The sequence below is a fragment of the Quercus robur genome, chromosome 10 (genome assembly GCF_932294415.1).
Source record: "Quercus robur chromosome 10, dhQueRobu3.1, whole genome shotgun sequence".
Taxonomy (NCBI): domain Eukaryota; kingdom Viridiplantae; phylum Streptophyta; class Magnoliopsida; order Fagales; family Fagaceae; genus Quercus; species Quercus robur.
This window is the reverse complement of record NC_065543.1, coordinates 38,506,709-38,527,058: the sequence shown is the minus strand read 5'-3', so window position 1 is coordinate 38,527,058 and position 20,350 is coordinate 38,506,709. Positions and strand designations below refer to the sequence as shown.

The 20,350-nt window shown below is 35.5% G+C and overlaps 1 protein-coding gene across 3 annotated transcripts; it reads left to right on the top strand.

Annotated features, from left to right (window-relative positions):
* Positions 1–1,287: 1,287 nt before the first annotated feature.
* LOC126702868 (uncharacterized) lies at positions 1,288–20,080 on the top strand. 3 transcript variants are annotated; one of them, XM_050401733.1, is made up of 9 exons: positions 1,288–1,460; positions 6,676–6,758; positions 11,692–12,170; positions 15,234–15,632; positions 16,244–16,367; positions 16,894–17,154; positions 18,648–18,772; positions 19,592–19,665; positions 19,749–20,080. In XM_050401733.1, exons 1-9 carry the CDS (start codon positions 1,434–1,436, stop codon positions 19,899–19,901), a joined length of 1,725 nt encoding a protein of 574 aa, XP_050257690.1. In that variant the 5' UTR covers positions 1,288–1,433; the 3' UTR covers positions 19,902–20,080. The 3 variants fall into 3 exon arrangements, with proteins under 3 accessions (XP_050257690.1, XP_050257689.1, XP_050257691.1); XM_050401732.1 differs by having other exon boundaries at positions 15,225–15,632; positions 19,749–20,079; XM_050401734.1 differs by lacking the exon at positions 6,676–6,758 and having other exon boundaries at positions 15,225–15,632; positions 19,749–20,079.
* The last annotated feature ends 270 nt before the right edge of the window (positions 20,081–20,350 follow it).

Sequence of the window (20,350 nt, the reverse complement as noted above, 5' to 3'; positions counted from 1 at the left end):
AAAGATTCAAACGTTTGGTTATATTGATCAATAAACCACAAACAAAATATCAAAAGTCTTGTAGTTCAATTGATTGACACCTGTTCAAATTCCAAAAATTTTCAATTATTGAATAATATTTTTTTTTTCAAAAAAATTAAATTCAATTGGAAAAATTAATTTAAAAATTATATATATAGTTATTTAAAATAAATAAGCTCAACCAAACATGGCCTTATACATTATTTTAAGTTATTATATACTCTCTAGTCTTTTTTTTTTTTTTTGGGGGGGGGGGGGGGGGGCAATACTAGCTATAATTCATTAGATGGAGTGCATTGGGTTTCAGATTATATTCCAACAAATGATTTTATTGGCCAATAAAGCGTAAAAAATGTTATTTTTATTCAATAATAAGTTAATTTAATGCATTTATGTGTTTGAATATAATTAGAAAAATTAGAATTGTACTTAATATTTATTTAAGTAAATCTTGGTAATCAAAAGTTTTATAACCCATCTTTATTGAGTCCTCCTCCCCCATAATAATAACCCATCTTGGTAGGGAGAACTACGGTTCGATCCCCCGTAAGGCCGTTGGGAGGAGTTTAAAACCTTAACCCCGGGACCCACTCCGAAACCGGATTAGTCGGCCCAGTGGGTTCGGATACCGGTTGGGAAACCATAATAATAATAAATCATAGGTCATAATAAAATGAAAAAAAAAATCATAGTTCATAATAAAATGAAAAAAAAAAAAATCATAACAAAATCGTTGCAACTCAAAACACAAAGACGGTGTGAAAATGTGAGATTTTGTGGTGTCCTTGAACTTTTTGAGTACATTATTAACTCTTGAAAAAAAAAAGAAAAAAAAGGGTGGAATGTGGACTAATCACAGACTTCAATAAACTGTGGTAAAAATAGTGGGTAAAAAAGACCTTGTCCTTGAAGATATTTACTTTCATAAATTATATAATAATAAAAAAACTGATTTATGTTATTTGGCTTTTAGTTGAAACTTGAAAATAATATAATATGCGTAATTTGCAAAAGACACGGGAATAGAAAGAAAGAAGTTCCAAAATATTGTCCCTCAGGATCTGTTTTCATAGCAGTTATTTTGTTAAAATTAAAAATTGAAAATATTGTAATAAAATATAATTTTTAAATATTTAAATAGTGTCGTAAGGTTTAATTTTTAATGAAAAAGTTACTTAATTTGTTGACCGTATACGGATGTACTGTTCACTGCTTAGCGGTGAAGAAGAAAAAAAAAAAAAAAAAACTGAAGACGCGTGAAAACATAAAACGCAGCCGTGGACGCAGATCCAAACCGCACCTCAGTCTCTTTCTCTTCAAACAAGAAGAAGAAGAAGAAGACTTTAGTTTCAGTGTCAAAAATCTTTTCTCTTTCTTTCAAGAGAGAAAAGAAAGGGACCAAACGACAAAAAATGCGACCAAATGTTACACAGAGACAGGTATTTTTGCTTTTGTCCCCACACTCGTACTCTTAAATTCTTTATTCTTCTTTCTCTTTCATATTTTATATTTTTCTGTTTACTCATTTTTCATTCAATTCCTAATTATTTATGCTACATTAAATAATATGATGTTTTCTTTTTAATCATTAAATTTTAATGCTCACTCTATTTTTTAAAATATTAAATTTGTTGGGATTTTATTTATTTATTTATATTTTGTGACTTTTGTTGTGAATTGTTAATTGGGTGAAGTGGGTTTTGCTTCTTTGATTTTTTTATTTATTAAAAACATGTTGTAATTTTATGGTCTAATTGGGGTTTTGCTTCTTTGATTTATTTATTTATTAAGAAAATGTTGCAATTTTATGGGCTAATGGGGTTTGCTATTCTGGAAATTTATTTATATTTCAATGGCTGTATTCCATTTATGTGGCTAAAAGTTAAATGCATTTAGACTTAAGTTTGGATTTGAATTTTAAAGCGATGGATTTGAAATGCTCTAATTCCAAGTCTATAAATATTGAAGTATGTCTTATGGATTTAAAAGTTATTTCAAATTCAAGGGATTTAAACCTTGGTGGATTTGTGAAATCCAAATCCTTCATCCTTTTTTAAACTATCCAAACAAGGTATTTGGATTTTAATCACTGAAATCCAAATCCATGTGCCAAAGTCCTGCGATCCAAACACAGCCATAGAATCTGGGTTTTGTTTACAGGAATACCCATTATTTATATGTAATAATATTTCTTTAACAGTGCAGAAAAAGAGAGGTGTTATCTATGCACGCAAGAAACATTGCAAAAATGTAATTATTTTCCCTTGAATTTTTACCTTAAAAAAAAAATTCTTTCTTCATTTATATATTTGCTTTTTTCTGTTTCAGCTCTCATCTCGAACTTTCTTTTTTTTTTGAGAAAAAATTATTTGGGTTTTCCTGTTTATATTTATTGCCCCCTTTTTTTGGTTTATATATATGTATGGTTTGTGCATTTTGGATCAACTTTCTTTTAGCTCCTGGACACTCTCTCATCCACAACGTGTCCTGTGATTTACTATTTATGGTTTAATTCCTCTTTATTAGTAAATACAAATACAATGGGTAAATCAATAAAAGTCTTTAGTTTTTTTGTGTGTGTGTGTGTGTTTAATTTGAGTAAGGATAAAAGCCTGTTAAGCTAAAATAATATAATTGAAGTAGTTGGACAATTTGGGTTTTGGGACTAAGGTTTGGTTGTTGTTGTTGTAAAAAAGGTTGTAAGAAAATGAGAATTTGAGGAGATTAAAGTAGTTCTACAAATTTTGATGAACTAACCTAATACTTTATTTTTTTGAAAAGAAAAAAGGAAATAAAAAAAAAAAAAAAATTATTTGCAAATGCTTTGGCATTTAGCCCTTGTTTGACATAGTAATTGCAAGATTGTTTACAAAACTTTATAGAAAACTCCAGCTTGTTACTTGCAATGTAAGCAAATGAAAAGTGCAACCTTTCTTTCTCCTCCTCTTCTTTTTAATTTTATTTTTTTAATTTATTTTTGTGTATTGATATATTAAATTGTCTTGAGTTGGTGGATAAATAATGTTGGTGAGACCACCACATGATCACCAAAAGTTCACCATAAAACACCACCACCATCGAAGAAACCACCTGAACTAATTAAGTTTGGTTTCCAAATTAATGCCACGAAATGAAGAGGCGGATATTAATCCTTACCAATAAACTATGCAGACGACAATCTCTACCCTCCATGAAGAAAACCCACTCAAAATTTCAATACCACCCATAAACAAGCATATCCCAATTTGATCAATTTCAACTAAATTCAACAAAATTACACAACTTCAATGATTTTTTTTAGTGGTTTGGGGATTTATTGGCCTGCTTTGGTGATGTGGTGGGTTCTCGGTGATGAAACAATGTCGTGGAGGACTTATTGGGAATGTATTGGTTATGGGTTGTTGATTGGGTAGAGTGGAACTTGGATTTCAACAATGTGGCAAAGTAGGAGCCTATAATTTTAGTTTAGCCATTTGTTTGTATGCTAATGGGGTGAGTTGTTGTAGAGTGGGGAGCTGGCTTTTGAAGTTGTTGGTGTGACTACATTGCATGAGAGAGGTTGGGATTTTGAGGGTTAGTGTTTCGGCCAAGGTGATGGGTGGGGGGATTGGATTTATTGGGTAGTGGGCTATGAAGCATGGGTGCGTTTCTGAATTCAGGTGTGGGTGCAGATGCAAGACTCGGCAATTTTTGAAAAAGTAGGATGTGGGTGCGGCGATTAAAAAATTATTAAAAATATTTTTATTTATATTTTCTATATATTTTTACTATTAAAATATTCTTAAAAAACACATTACTATGGCCTTGATTCACAAAACAAAGAAAGAAGAAGGCAAGAAACACAAAACAAAAAAGAAAACACAAAAGAAGCAACAAATATTCAGAATAAAATTGAGGAAGGACAGATTTAGGATGTTTGGGCCTCATTCAAAGCCGATTTCGGTTGTTCCGGCATGATTCAAGGCCAATTTCAGCCTGTTTCCACCGTTTCAGTCGCCGGCCGATACGGCCAGATTCTGGTCGAATCGCCCCGGTTCAGCGCGAATCGAAGCCGAGTTGGCGTGAATCTGAGGAAAAAAAAAAAAAAAAAAAAAAAAAGCTCAGACACGGCACCGACGCGCTAGTAGCCACGTCAGATGCCACACCCCACATCGGACTCCGGTGTGGCACCCTCCCAGCCACGTCGGTGCTGTAGTGGGTGAATCTGTATGGCTGACAATTTGGGTGGGAATTGGATGGTGAATTATAAGTATTTTACAGGTAATTAAGCCAAGAGCCTTGTTACTCAACATGCACCTCTTAGTGTTTCCAATGGAGATGTATAGGGTTCAAATCTCTCCTCTCCTATTGTAACTATCGAATTATCCAAAAAAGAAAAAACAATTTGGTGATATAAATTGATCTTTTTTGAATTATCCCAAAAAAAATTGAGCTTGAATTTACCTTTCAATTTAAATTTGAGAATAATTTAACAGAGGAAATTCTAAATTGTTCTTGACTGGGTGTAGATATTCTATTCACTCCATGTAATTAGTTTTTAAACTATTGTGATTCATTTTTTTTTGCTTTTGTAATCTATATTTCCTTTTAAACTAATTTGAGTACACAATGTTGTCAAAATTTAAAAATTGTATTGACTTTGGTAGGATCCCATATGCTACTCACTTAATATAAGTATGAATTACCTAAATCATATAAGTGTAAAAAGGGGATTGTCACACTTCGTGTGATTGGTCCCTTTATATATGAAAATTTGTTATTTTATGTTGTTTGGAGGCATTCAATTCCAATGTGCCCTTGGGGAACAACATTTAAGAAGAGTTCTTCATGTAAAGAAAATATACATGGTGCTATGATTTCACTTATACAGGAGATTGGTGGGAATAAAAAATGGAAAGGGGGTAGGGAGTAGGTCCCTGCAGCTTGTTCATCATGCTTGTGGGCTTGGTGTTTGGAAGACAATTAGAGCAAGATGGAACTGTTTCTGCAGATTTGTTGGTTATGGAGTTGGTGATGGTAGACTGATAAGATAGCATCTCCCATGATACTTGGTGTGCCAATAGGAATCTAGCTTCTTTACCTCCTGAGCTCTTTTAGATAAGTGCTAATAAGGATGCTACAATTTCAGATTGCGTGGCGATACTTAATAGGGGAATTCACTGGAATCCTATTATTGTGAGGTCAGCCCAAGATTGGGATATGGATTGTTTGAATTTTCTTTTGAACCCTTTACTTCATCTGGATGCAAGTGGGTATGGAGGAGTTCTCCATACCCACTCCGTCTCCAAAACACCTTGTCCTCCTGGAGGACAAGGTGTTTTGGAGACGTAGCAATATTGGGTGTTTTAGTGTTCTATGAGGAGTTTAGTTGAGCAGGAGGACAAGGTGTTTTGGAGACGTAGCAATATTGGGTGTTTTAGTGTTCTATGAGGAGTTTAGTTGAGCTGCTTACCAGATTTCCCTTGGAAGGCGAAAGGGAGGGTGAAGACTCCTAGAAGGTTGCTTTTTTGGTGTGAACTCAGCTTGGGAGAGAATTCTTATTATTGATAATCTTATTAGAAGAGGTATGGTGTTGGCTAATTGGTGTATTTTTCGTAAGAATATAAAAGAAATGCGGATAAGTTGCTTTTGCATTGTCCATTTGCTGTGGAAATTTTTTTTTATTTCTAGCTTTTGGAGTGAAGTGGGTGATGCCAAACAGCCAAAAATGTTGAAAAGTTTGTTATGACTTTGGCAATGAAGTTCCAATGCTTTTAGAAATTATGGAATGTTGATCCTTCTTTTTTAATGTGGCAAGTTTAGAGATAGAGGAATAGGAGGATGTTTGAAGAACATGATATCTATAGAGACATTCAAATTTCAGTTTGTATGTCCTTATCCTATTGGATGTCATTGGATGCGAGTATACCGACTAGTGCTGAATTTTTCTGACTCATCGTATTGGTAATTGTTCGTAAGGAACTTTGGGTATACATTCTGTGCACTCCATCTGTGTCCCATTATTTTTCTTTCTTCCTTTTATGAAATTTTTATTACCTATCAAGAAACTTATGATATCAAAAAATTCTCATGCTCTTAACAATTTGAATAGAAATGGTCCTGCTTCTGCAGTTTGTATATATCCATATGGTAATGCCTTTTTTAGGATAGTGTAGGAGTGTGAATGTTAAAATATTGCAGATAATTGAATTTGTCACCAGCATTGTGCCTCTGATGCCGTTTGGGGTGGGCGTCTGTGTTTACAAGTTTGCGTTTTCAGATTTTTTTTTTTCTCCCTGCGCGTGAACAGTAACATCACATGGGTTCACTGTAGGGGACAAAATCATTGTTTATGCACTGTTTATCACTGTTTACAGCACTGTTCACGCACTAAAAAATATTAAAAATGGGTATCACGGTACTATTCACACATTTAAAAATTATTTTGTTACAGTATTTTCAGTTTTCAGTTTCAGTAACAATAAATTCAATCCAAACAGACCCTCTGTGTATACGCTGAGTGATTACTGGCCAGACTAGAGCAAGTAAATTGTATCAATTAAATTCCAGAAGTTGACTAGAAAATTTTGATTAAACTTAATTAAATTTCGTTTATTCTGTCACTGATGGGTTCTTCTATTGGGAATTCACTTGTGATACTTTTCCACCTTGCAGGTTGAATCTTGTGAGATATGTGGTGGTGATCAGTATAGAGAAAAGATAGTTCTATGCAATAATTGCTATACTCGTCAACACATGTATGATAATACTCTTAGCCTCCTAACACCTTTGTACGCCTGTGCAATTCATTTCACTTTTTTTTTTTTTTTTTTCATTTATTTCCTGAATAGTGTCTTCTAATTATGAGTGTTATGAAAAATGAGATTAATAATGTTTATTTCCATAATTTCTGTTAAAATATAAATAAGAAAATAAAAAATGTAGGAGAGAATGCGGGAGCAAGAGAAAGAAATAGGGAACATTTGGTACACTAAATGGAAATTATGATAGGAATGGTAATCTTTATTATTGGGAATGAAAGATGTTGTAATGAAATAACTAAAACTATTCATATGTTTGGTTTTAATATTCTAATAAAACTCTAGATTTGTATTAATGAAATATCTTACTTATTCAATTATATTTTCTAAAAAAATATTTTATAAATTTGAGGGAGAGATATCTTGATGATTTTATTTTTATAATTTTTATGTGCATATGGAAAGTTTGATTTTTGGAAATATATTAATTATAAAAGTTATTGCACTTACTAAGAAATAGTTATTAAAGTCCTAGAGAGGAATAGCTATTCCTCAATTTAAGGAAGAGCTATTGAGCTATTCCTAAGGAAAAACTATTACTTATAATAAAGAAGCAACCAAATAATCTTATAGCTATTGCAAGACCTATTACAACATACCAAGCATGCCCTTAATGTGGTTTGGCTTGATGGCTTATGTCCACAGCAGAAAGTTCTTAGCGGCTACAGCTTGCTATTCTAAATGGTGCACAACCAAAACAAAATGAAACTATAGGAAAATAAAGAGATATGACCTAGGAGTCAGCACTTAGGTTTGGCTTGGATTCAACACCAAGCAAGAAAACCATTAAGTGTTAGCACCTAGGGTGGAATTGGAGTCAGCACTAGACCAAAGACACACCTAAAGGCCATTTTTTGTCATTTATCAATATGTCAACTAACTCAAAGCATTACAATAGTTTGTTTATTAAGGACTGCTAAACCCTAGTTCTATTTGGCGTAGGAAACCTGATGCAAGAATATAACCAGAAACTGTCTCAATATCTTATTTTGGATTTTCATTGGATAATTTTAGATTTTAATGTTATTATTTGTTTAGTTTTACTTATCAAAAAAAAATTATTTGTTTAGTTTGAGTTATGATAAGGATGATATTTCATATCCTTAGATTACTTTGAGGGCGATTCTGACTAGATTTGAGGAAGTTTCAGGTTTAAGAATAAATTTGGGGAAATCAAAGTTGATACCAATTGGAGAGGTAAATAATATGGATGTGTTGGTGGAGTTGTTGGGTTGTAGGCATTCTTCCCTTCCTTTGAAATATTTGGGGCTTCTTTTGGATGCTAAATTCAAGGAGCTGTCAATTTGGAATCCTATATTAGAAAAGATGGAGTGAATACTAGTAGGATGGAAGAGTCTTTATTTATCTAAAGGGTCTTTATTTATCTAAAGGGGTAAGGTAACTCTTATTAAAAGTACCATCTCCTCCCCACCTACTTATTTCCTTTCAATTCTTCCTATACCTAGGAAGGTTGCTAATCACATGGAGAAATTACAAAGAGATTTTCTCTTGTGGTATTAGTGGTGACTCTAAATTACACATGGTAAAATGGGCTAAGGTTTGTTAGTCAATACAGGTTGGGGGGCTAGGCATAAGACATTTGAGAAGTTTTAACTTTGCTCTGTTGGGCAAGTGGTTGTGGAGGTATGGTTTAGAGACAGATGCATTATGGCAAAATATGGGAATGTTTGGGGTGGTTGATGTACGAAAAAGGTGACAAGTGTGTATGGTGTTAACCTCTGGAGGTTTATTAGAAGTGGCTAGTTGAACTTCTCTAAACTCCTACGGTATGATGTGGGTGATGGTACTAGAGTGAAATTTTGGAAGCATGTGTGATGTGGGGATTGTTCTCTTAAAGAGGCTTTTCCAGAACTTTATTGTCTTAGTAGGGCAAGGGACTCTTTAGTGAGGTTATGTGTTGGTCTGGTGGGAGGATTCATTGGACTTTTCATTTTCGTCGTCCACCCTAGGATTGGGAGGAAGAATCTTATGATTGGTTTATGGACATTGTTTACTCTTCGAAAGTGCAGGGGGTTGGCCCTAATGAGTTTTGTTGGAAGCCGACAAGGAGTAGACATTTTGAGGTTAGCAATTTTTATCTTTCTTTCTACCCTCCTACTTTTTATTTCCCTTGGAGGTTGGTATGGCAATTGAAGGTTCCTCCAAGGGTGGCTTTCTTTTCATGGTCAACTTCTTTAGTAGAATTCTTACAATTGATAACATTCGCAAAATGCGCATTATTGTTCTTGATTGGTGTTACATGTGTAAGAGGTGTGAGGAGTCGGTGGATCATCTTCTGCTTTATTACCCCAATAGTTTTTGAGATGTGGTCTTTGGTGTTGTGTTTGTTTGGACTTCATTGGGTTATTCCACAAAAGGTAATTGATTTGTTTGAGTCTTGGCAAGGTAAATTCGGGCAACATCGCAATATAGACTTTTGGAGACTTGTGCTGCATTGCTTTATGCGATGTATTTGGAGTGAAAGAAATGCTAGATGCTTTGAGGGATGCAAACGGTCCTTACTAGAGATTAAGTCATTTTTCTTACACTCTCCTTGTTTGGTGTGTGGCTCTGTCACATTGTTCTTGTTTTTCTTGATCATTGTAATTTGGTTCTTGATTTTTTCCCCCATAGTACATCCCCAATGTACTCAGGTTGGCTATTTTTTTCTTAACAAAATTTTTTGTTACCTATCAAAAAAAAAAAAAAAAAGATTAGTTTAATATCTGATTAGTATTTGAGATTATTTAGGATTATCGGATTAATATTTGAGATTTTTTAGGATTCGTATTAGGAGAGTTTATCTTTATCATTGTGATTCCTAGAGGTTGTATATAAAGTTTCAGATGATTTATTTTGTATTGAGATGATTATTAATATATTATATTGAGATTATGCAAAGTTTGCATTAGGTTTGGTGGTGAAGCCTAAGGTCTACAGTGGGATTAATCTAGGTGGGAAGCCTAGGTTGTCCTACATCAAAACCCTAATTGCCTTATTACAAAAATAACCTTGCATTCAAATTAAAATACTAATAGCCTAATAAACTAGTAGGACCTAAAACATAAAAATACAATTGACTTGCAAACATAAAGGAAGCCTAGGTTGTCCTACATCAAAACTCTAATTGCCTTATTACAAAAATAACCTTACTTCCAAATTAAAATACTAATAACCCAATAAACTACTAGGATCTAAAACAAAAAAAATACAATTTTCTCGCAAACATAAATAATACTAATAAAAATCTTCTTTCATCTCCCGCATTAGCTATACTAACATGGACCTACAATATACTTTGGCCATGGCATCTATAACATACACATAATATCTTTTAACTTTTCTCTTTAAACTCAAGGGAGAAGTTTGATTATGGCTTGAGTTTGGAACATAAGCTTGTGAATATGCCTTGGAGATGACCATGAATGACTGGATCAGATGTAGAATGGCCAAGCACAATGTGGAACACATCGTGCAAAATGTTGGCAATGTCATTGACTACTATGGCTAGAAGATGGCTAAACTGGTGGCCTTAGGAACATCGGTAGAGGATGAAATTGTGGTGAAGCATGTGTGTGCAAGTTTGAGGATTTTACATAGATTGAACCTAAAAGGAATAAACGATGGGCCAATTTGTGTAACTTGGGAGCCTTAATTGGGAAAACAGACCCCAAAGTTGGAATCTATGCAAAAACAGTGGGAAAGTGCCCTGCCCAGAGGAAAACAGTGGCCAATCTATGCCAGTCAACGCTAGTCAATGGCATCCAGAGGCAGAGGTATGACATGACATAGTGTTGACATGGTGATGATGTGGACTAAGGCTGACGTATCTAGCTAAGTAGGTGACAAATGGGATGCTCTTGGGCTGAAGTGGCTGATTTGATATGTTGGGTGTGTGGTGCGTGCAGCGCATGAGTAGCTTCTGGTGTTGCACGTAATGATGGCCAGAAGTTTGGGAGGCATGTGGCAGTGCATTCAAGCGGTCATTTGACATATCTCTCAAAAATATGTTGATTGGTATGTTTGGTGGCCAAAAAGGAAGATCTGAAGGCTGAGTTTTGAGGGAAACTACTTTGAAATGTGCTGGGATGGTGGCTGATGAAGACTAATCCAAAGGATGGTTGGTAGTGCTAAGCTCAGTGATGGTTAGTAGTGACTAAGTTGAGCGATGGTTGGCTGTGGGCTTCTTAAACCCTAGTGAGGCCCCTAAAAAGTGGCTTTATTCCCAGATTAAAACAAATGAGAGAAAATGAAGTGATGTAGAATGTAGAGAGAGAGCGAAAGAAAGTGGATGCAAGAGAGGAATTGATGTGGTTTGGCTTAACAGCCTTTGTCCACAGTAGAAAACCTTAGCTGCTATATCTTGATATTCAGATTTGTGTAATATAATGAACCCTAAGTAGGGTATACATAGGAGCTGACTCTAGGCTAACTGTGTACTAACATGGGTCTATAATAACTTAGGCCACAGCATCTTTAACACACCCACAATATAACAATTTTCAAGTATACACGATTACTATTGTTCTATAAGCAAGGAGACTTAATTGAGGTAGCCTTCTCTTCCCATATAGGCCTGATTCTTTCATGATACAATTGACCTCCAGCTCTTGGACAATGAGAATCTTTTTATCTTTACTCTCAAAATTGTATTAGGCCACCCGGAAAGAATAGATTTGATCATCAGGTTTATTCTCTCTCTTCTTCTTTTTCCCTTGCTAGTTTCTAAAAAAATGGTATCTTTGAGTTCTGTGTTGACTACGCCAGAATTATGATGCCTTGACATCTTTTTTTAATTGATCAAATACAATGCAAAGAATACTATTCCGGTTCTTTTTCTGAACATGCTGCCATTTTTCTCCATTTTCAGTTATTGCATGCAGGTTTATCACTCAAAGGTTCCAAGGGATTGGGTTTGTGAATCGTGTCTGTCAGGAGACACAGTTTTGCCAGAAGCTGGTGTGAAGGAAGACAAAAAGAGAACTATGCATACAGAAAGTCCCAGTTCAGGGTGGCAGGCTAATTCTAAAAGGCAAAAGCCTATTCCAACTGGCAAAGTGAAGTACATGCCAACTGCCGAAGTCATTAAGCTATCTTCAGCCCCCCAAAAAGTCTCTCCTTTGCAAATGAAATTTGGCCCAAGATCTGGTCCTTCATGTTTCACAGCATCATCACAGAGTAATCCAGTTGGATTTAGAACTGCCACTCCAAAGTCATCAACTTTCAGGGTGCAAGCAAATCCTAGACTTGGACCTTCAGGACTTATGATGAAGCCTCCTAGTTTCAGCAGTGTGCAACTCAATTCACCAATCAATAAACAGGCACCTCAAGTATCAAAGACAGTAAAAGGTGATAACTTTTTTTCCTGGGTATTCAAGTTCTACCACAGTTATTGCAAGGCTAATAATAATATATTGTATATTATTTTAGAAAAGGTTTAGACTGCATTAATGAGCTCTGGCATGATTACAAAAATTCCCTTATTGACATGCTAATATAAAAACAATATAAATTGATTCTTAACACCTCCCTCAAGCTGGAACATACAAATCAAACATGTCTAGTTTGAAAGACAATGCTGAAACAAGCCATGAGCTAACGATTTTGTGAGGATATCACCCAATTGATCATCTGAACGAAGAAAGGGGGTGACAGTTTGTTTCTTCATCAAAAAATTCCAAATGAAGTAACCATCAATCTCAATATTTTGGTGTGAGAAAGTTAGAATTCCTGATGCATGAAAGTTGCTCTTGTAAAGAGTACTTTGTCTAGTCTTCACAACCTATCTCATGTCACTGTTCTCAGTTCTTTTGAATTTCAAATTCTTAGAATGGTAGTTTTTTCTATATTCCAATCTTCTAATGATTAATAAATAACTTTTCTGAATTCCCCTAACCAACCACAGTCTATTTAACCACCTCCTCCTTTACTTCTGCCACCTCCAATGCAGCCAACACCACCACCAACTCAACCCCGACAACCATTTTTTTTCTCCCTTACCTCATTCATCTAACCCATTACCCATCCTCTTCCCACAACCACCACCTTTTTGTTGGCCAAACCAGCTTTAGTCCCTACATCCATCCCAAACCCTTTCCTTATCCATTCTATGACCTGATACAACTAAACTTTCCTAGCCCAATATCATTAACCAACCTCAACATGTCCCTTATACCAACCAGAAAAGTCCCAGCCTAATGCTTATTCAAACCAAAACCCTGAACCACCACAGCCCACTAAACCTCAACACATTCCAGAGAATGTGGTTGCTGGTGGGGATCAAGTATGCGGGAGAAGGTGGCTGCCAGTGGTGGAGGGTTGAGAGAGCACATTGGAATACAGAAAAATCAAGTATAGAAACAGTTTAATGGGTGTGGAAAGTCAGGAAAGGATTTGTGGAGAGAAGGGGAGTTTCCAAAACTTAATGGGAATTTTACTCAGAAGGAGAGATGTGTGCGATCTGATTTTATGAGGCAAAAGTCAAATTTACCCATTTATTTTAATGTTAAACAGACCCAAGTCCATTTTAACTTAAAAATATTGATAGGCCCTGAAGGTGGATGCCGGGTTAGTTAGGCTGAAAAATCTTAAGCCCCACACATTATGGGTTGCTAAAAATTAACAATCTTGCTAGTGGGCTCATTAGAGATGAATAAGGAAGGATCTACTGCTGGGCTAAGGACAGGTGACTCGATGTAGGAATGGTGGACTTGAGTTTGGCTAAGTATGGATGACCCAAAGGAAAATGCCACTGAAATTGAGACATGGTAGCACTCAAAGCAGAGGAGGTGAAGGAGAAAGAGCCATCATGATCTAGATAGTACAGTCCATTTTCATGGCCCGAACAAATCATCTTCTTGGTCTTATGGTCCTGAAAGCAAGAAGTGGGATCATAGGTTATAGAACACTGTAACACCTTAGTCAAGCAGAGAACAATTCAAAAGGAAAATCAGAATTATAAAGATTAGATGGTAAAGATAATGACTTAGTAGGATGAAGTCATGAAGTACACTTTTCCCAAGAACAAGCCGAGAAGAACCATCAACTAAAACAATGTAGTGTTTAACAAGAGTCAAATTAGAAAAAGAGGACGATATGACTGATGGGGATGAATTGGCCATACATGCAACATTTTTTGAATCTATTAATGTAGCAATGGAAGAAGAGGGAAGTACAATGCATAATTGTTGAATGAGCTTGCTAAGTTGAGTAGTGACTGCATCACGAGAACTAGAACTAGGAGTTGCATGCCCAAATGGAGTAGAAGCAAGCCGTGGTTGGGTTATACCATCAATGATCTGATGCACATAATTTGACTTGCCATATTTCTCCCAACAATAACGCTTAGTATGATTAGCACCACCACAATGATCACACTTCCTATCACCACATCCAATATAATGACTGCAACCACGAAAGCCTAGGCTCCTCTACCACCACAATACCACAGCCTCCATTGCTTGTAAAGCAGATTAGTCTAAATGGAGTGACAATGGAGCCATTCACAATGGAGTTCTATCCCAAGGAGGAGCTTAAGAATTCAGAATAAGAATTAGCAGTCATAGGTTAGGTCTCACTTGCAAGGATTTGATCTTCGAACCCACATTGATCAAAGTTGAAACCAGATAACAAAGAACCAATCATAAATTCCTAACAATGTTGTGTTTATTTCTCTCAAAATCAGTAGTAGCCAGCACTATAGTAATTGATGCCATAAATTATTAGGATCACTATAACTCTCAAACAACTATGACAATGATTTCATAAGTATCCCATAACAATAGAATCCTCACTCATCCTATCCTCATAGGTAGGATCTTTCTTATCATGAGGGTTATCCATCAACTATTTCAACATTCGATTCCCTCACAGAATGATTTTCACGTGTGCCCAAGCCAGGTAATTTATACCATTCAACTTTTTAGAAGTAATTTAATTAAGTAGGGATGTTTCCCTCAACCATGACAACTGATTTTTCTTCAGGCATTATATCTTGGTATAAAAGGATGTAGCATAAACTGCTTGGTCTTATGTACCGGTCTAATTTGAATCAAGTTGGAAAGTTGATCCTTTTGAATCTGGTCACTTATTTTGAGTATCAATTAATCATAATTTAAACTGTGAGGTATGAATAGTGATGTTCAGAGTGATGTGAATTGGGATTGGGTGAATATATATATATATAGATATAATTTTTTTTTTTTTTTTAAGGCAAATTACCGTGCAAACCTAAGTAGAAGTCTTGTAAGCACCTTTGCCAACAGTCTATGCCAAAAAATTGGTGGTACAAGCTACTCTTATATGATTATATACAAGTTTGATGCTCTTGCCTAATTTTTCTGTGCTATTAAATGTGTTTTTGTCTTTGGGTGCAATTGAATGATGGAATGATCTCCATGTCAGGAAATGAAGCTCTTCTAGCTTGCAAAAAGGAGCTTGTTATTGAGAAAGTGGATGCCCTGATTCGTGACACAAAGATACAGAAGAATGAGAAAGTGGATGCCCTGATTCCTGATAAAAAGATACAGAAGAACACAGTCATGTCTGGAAATGAAGCTCTTCTAGCTTCCAAAATGGGGCGTGTTATTGAGAAAGTGGATGCCCTGATTCCTGACAAAAAGATACAGAAGAAAACAGTCATGTCAGGAAATGAAGCTCTTCTAGCTTCCAAAAAGGAGCTTGTTATTGAGAAAGTGGATGCTCCAATTCCTTACTCAAAGATACCAAAGAATGAGAAAGTGGATGCCCTGATTCCTGACTCAGAGATACAGAAGAACACGAGGCAATCCACATGGAGGCCTATACCAAAAGGTAAGGGATGCCCTGATTCCATTCCATGTAATTACTTTTTAAAAATTGATAACAAAGGTTTTGGGGGGACTAACAATATTATCATACAATGTGTTGATGACAATGACCGAGTATAGCAATTGGTGCATATAGCTATCTTTTTTCAGATACAGAAGAACACAAGGCAGTCCACATGGAAGGATTAAAATGACGTGACACCAAGAGGTTTGGGACTAAAATGACATATTTGAAACATTAGGGACCATCTTAACACATAGGCAAATGTTAGAATCAAAATGGTAATTAGCCCAAAAGAAAAATAGAAGTGAGGTAGGGGACTTTTTTATTGTAGATTTATATAAGCTACTACAACTTTTCAATTGGAACAAAGCTGCTTCAATCTTATTGGGGTGTGCTCATTAAATTCAGGAATTTTAGATGTTAAAATACACATGCCATATGGATATAATATCATTTTGTGAACCAAAATATAAAACTGATATGCTAACATTTTGAAATAAAACAAAGTAAGTCATAATATCAATTTGTGTTACCATTGGGAGTGTATTTGGCAGTATAACTATTTAGTAACCTGGTTGCTTTATCTAATTGCTGTTCCTGTATTTGTGTAGGTGGTAAATTCCAAGCTTTCTTTAGACATGAGAACTCTGATGCTGTAGAAAGTGAATTGCTGAATAGTCTATTTAAATTCAAGCTATATCGTGATTATCTCCCTGCCCTACATGCAACCTGGAGGTGGGTAGCCAGTCTCTTCATGGTTTGCATGGAACCTATTCTTTCATGATGTTTGCAGTCATTCATTCATTAAAAGAATGGACGGAAATAAAACTTTTCTGTCAATTTGTTGAATAGATTGTTTCAAAGGATTCGTAAGGCATATATTTCCTATATTTTGTCTATTAGAATGTTTCTTAATATGTGCAGGGCTTATACCTTATGATATTATAGCATTCTAGAGTTTTCAAAAAGTTTTCATTGTCTTCATTCTTTGGGGGAGGCATTCATGTTACTGCTACCTGGAGTGGATCTTCATGGTTTTGCATAGAACCTCTTATTTCATGATGTTCGGAGTCATTCATGAATGAATGGAAGTAAAAATTTTCCGTCATTTTGTTGAACAGATTGTTTCATTGGATTCATAGAGCAGATATTTCCTGTATTTTGTCTATTAGATTGTTTCTTATTATGTTCAGGGCATATATACATGCGAGATTATAGCGTTCTACAGTTTCACAAAGTTTTCATTGCCTTCTTTCTTCAGGGGAAGCATTCTTGTTGCTGCCAAACCTGGTGACATTTATTGTGGGTTGCTGGCTCAAACTGGTGACATTTATCGTGGGTTACAGGCTCAACCTCCACGGACTGTTAGTGGCAGGGCATATGAGTTATCACTAAGATTGCCTCTAACCCTTCGAGTTATGCTGCTTCCTCGATCCCAAATTTGGGCAGATCTTTTCCAGAATGATTATCCCGATCTGAATGACATTGCACTATATTTTTCTCCTGATGATAAAATTGAGAGGTTCGTTTTGACATCTGATTTCTATGAGGCAATCTCTGCCTCTGCTTTTTATATAGGGGTAATTACACTAAACCCACATGTGGTTTGGCCCGAAATCACTTTGCTTACTCGTGGTTTAAAAAGTGTCACTTTACCCACCTAAGGTATATTCCGTTTGTTTTCCGTAACCCACCTCTGTTAAAATTAAGGGTAAATAGGTATTTTTGCTCAAATTTTGTGTCTCTCTCCTCACAAAACAAAAAATAGCACAAAAATGCAAGAGAAAGAAGATCAAAAAGTGGTATTTGTCTCTCTCTCCATTCACAGAAATCTTGAACATGAAGAACATACCCAAAAAAAAAAAAACCAAGATCAACCTACACAAGAGAATGGACAACCAAACACCCTTTGCTATGCAATTGATGAGAATGAAAACCAACAACAACATGGTTTCATGAATAGTATGGACAATGAGAATGAAAACCAAACACCCTTTGCTGTGCAATTGATGACTGTGATGGATTTGTTGGACACCAATTTAGAAGGGAAAGCCAAGCTGTACAAAGACATTGCATTGAGCAATATCTTCATGATGAACAATGGACGCTATATCTTGCAGAAGATCAAAGGGTCAGCAGAGATTTACTCGGTGATGGGTGACACATGGTGCCGAAAGCGGTCGTCGGATCTGAGGCAGTACCACAAGAATTACCAGAGAGAGACGTGGAATAAGCTACTGGGTTGTCTAAACCACGAGGGTTTGAACCCTGTCCATGGGAAAGTGGTGAAGCCGGTTCTCAAAGAGAGGTTCAAGAGTTTCAACCTGATGTTTGATGAGATACACAGGACGTAGAGCTCGTGGGTGGTGAGTGACGAGCAGCTTCAGTCAAAGCTTCAGGTTTCGATACTAGCGGTGGTGATACCAGCATACATGTCGTTCTTAGGGAGGTTCTTGCAGTTCTTGGACGCAGGGAGACTTAGGAAAGAATTCTCGCTACCATTAAGAAAGAAAAACACTCTAATACCTGAGAAGCATTAAGATTCTCTCCAGCGGCATAAACACTATTACCATAAAGACATAGGAAAGGGTAAATGTTAACTGTAAAAGGTGCATTATTCTTGCTTAGAAACTGGACAATCTTAAGTCATTAAGCCAGTGATCTTGTGTAGGTTGATCTGGTTTTTTTTTTTTTTTGGGTATGTTCTTCATATTCAAGATTTGTGTGAATGGAGAGAGACAAATATCACTTTTTGATCTTCCTTCTCTTGCATTTTTGTGCTATTTTTTGTTTTGGAAGGAGAGGGATATAAAATTTGAGCAAAAATACCTATTTACCTTTAATTTAACAGAGGTGGATTACGGAAAACAAACGGAACATACCTCAGGTGGGCAAAGTGACACTTTTTAAATCACGGATAAGCAAAGTGATTTCGGGCCAAACCACAGGTGAGTTTAGTATAATTACCCCTTTTATATATTTATCTTTAAGGGCATCTGTCGGTTATACTTGTAGATCCAAAGAGAGTATTTCCTGCCTGTCTGAGCTGATGGAGGACGAAAATGTAATTTTGAGAATCTGCATTGAGGGTGTGGATTTGTTGATATTTACATCAAAACAGCTGCATGTGGACTCACAGAGTGAGTTATCTGGCTTTTTATCTGACTCAGATGTTATTTACTTTTTATATGGCATGAGTGTTTTTCCACCCTTGTAATAGAAATTAATGGTCTAGAAAATATGGGAACTCTTGTAAAGTTACACAATTAGATATTTAGGTTTTCTAAGATCATTTTTCTTCCATTAAGTGTAAGTTTGGATCCACGTCTGAGTTTTACTTTTGCGTTTTGCTTTTTTTTTTTTTTTTTTTTTCTTTTCTACACGCGTTTCAGGGGACAAGCGCAACAGTAGAGTACTGTTCAGTACTGTTTGGCCCTGTTTTTTTACTTTTCTGTCAATCAGTGGGTCCGTGCACTGTTCATGGACCCACAAATTTCATTTTTTATCAATTTTTTCATTAAAAATGGGTCCTACAGCACTATTCACACATTTAAAAATTATTTTGCTACAGTGTTTTCAGTTTTCAGTTTCAGCAAAATAAATTCTATCCAAACACACCCTAAGTGGCACTTTCTTTTTATGAATTATAGTTTTTACTATTTGGAAATTTTTGGATTTTAATATATAGTATAGAAAATTGGAGGGGGGAAAAAAACAAAAACAAAAAAACTAGGACTCTAGTTGTTCCTCTAAATGATATTAAATAATGCGGGCTTAGGAATTAGTGAAAATTATATAAGGGTGCCACTGTAAGTTTGAAATTTCAATATTGAAATGATTTCCAAGATTTTATTAAAAATTTAAAAAATATATATTCATCTATAAGCATTGTGTATTTTTTGTGTTTAGTTGCATTGTACATGATTTTTCATCGTGATGACATCAAGTTGTGTTTATAGATGTTATTGCACGGCTCGAAGCAGGATACGTCTTGTGGGGAATCTTTCTTCCTGTAAAAGATAATCAGACTCAGGTATAAAATATGGTACTGATTACATTGAAGCTGGTTTTTCACTACTTAATTTTGTATTATTCATTTATTTGTGCTTCCTATAGGAACCAGCTCGTGTTGAATCATCCATTAGAGTGGCATCTACAAGCGTCATCGATAAATACCGTCATTTCCTTGGGGACATTAAAGCTGGCCCTGAACCTTTTTCATTACGAACTAAAACTAGTCCAACTTTATATACACTAAGTCAAAGTTAAGAGAGTAGTGACTCATTTGCATAATCATAGTATATTTGTACAGTTCTTTTTTTTAGGGAAATATTTGTACAGTTCTTAAATGATCAGATCAGTGTAGCACATATTGTTTTATCATGGAAAACTTCATTAGTCCACAAACTGAAATGGCAATTTTTTAACGTCACATTATTTTTCTTAGCCTTAGTAAAATGTGTTACTTTTGTAACCTCCTTTCTTGCTCGTGGTGCCTTTGATTAGCAATTGGCTATGCCTCCACAATGTCTAGTACACAATTTATAGGTCTTGAGAGTATAATGGTTATTTTGGAGGTTTCAATGTTACTCTGGCCATGTTGAACATTTCATGGGTACTTTTGTCATTTTATAGGCTTCAGGGTTATTTTTGTCATTTCAAAGGTTTGGTGATATTTTAGGTACATTTTGATCATTTTAGAGGTTCTAAGGGTTATT

What these genes read in the sequence shown, in the direction of transcription:
- LOC126702868 (XM_050401732.1), top strand. Translation starts at nt 1,434, where the DNA reads ATGCGACCAAATGTTACACAGAGACAG. An exon ending in CAAATGTTACACAGAGACAG is followed by an intron (nt 1,461 to 6,675) that starts GTATTTTTGCTT and finishes TCCACCTTGCAG; the next exon opens with GTTGAATCTTGTGAGATATG. An exon ending in TAAAAGATAATCAGACTCAG is followed by an intron (nt 19,666 to 19,748) that starts GTATAAAATATG and finishes TGCTTCCTATAG; the next exon opens with GAACCAGCTCGTGTTGAATC.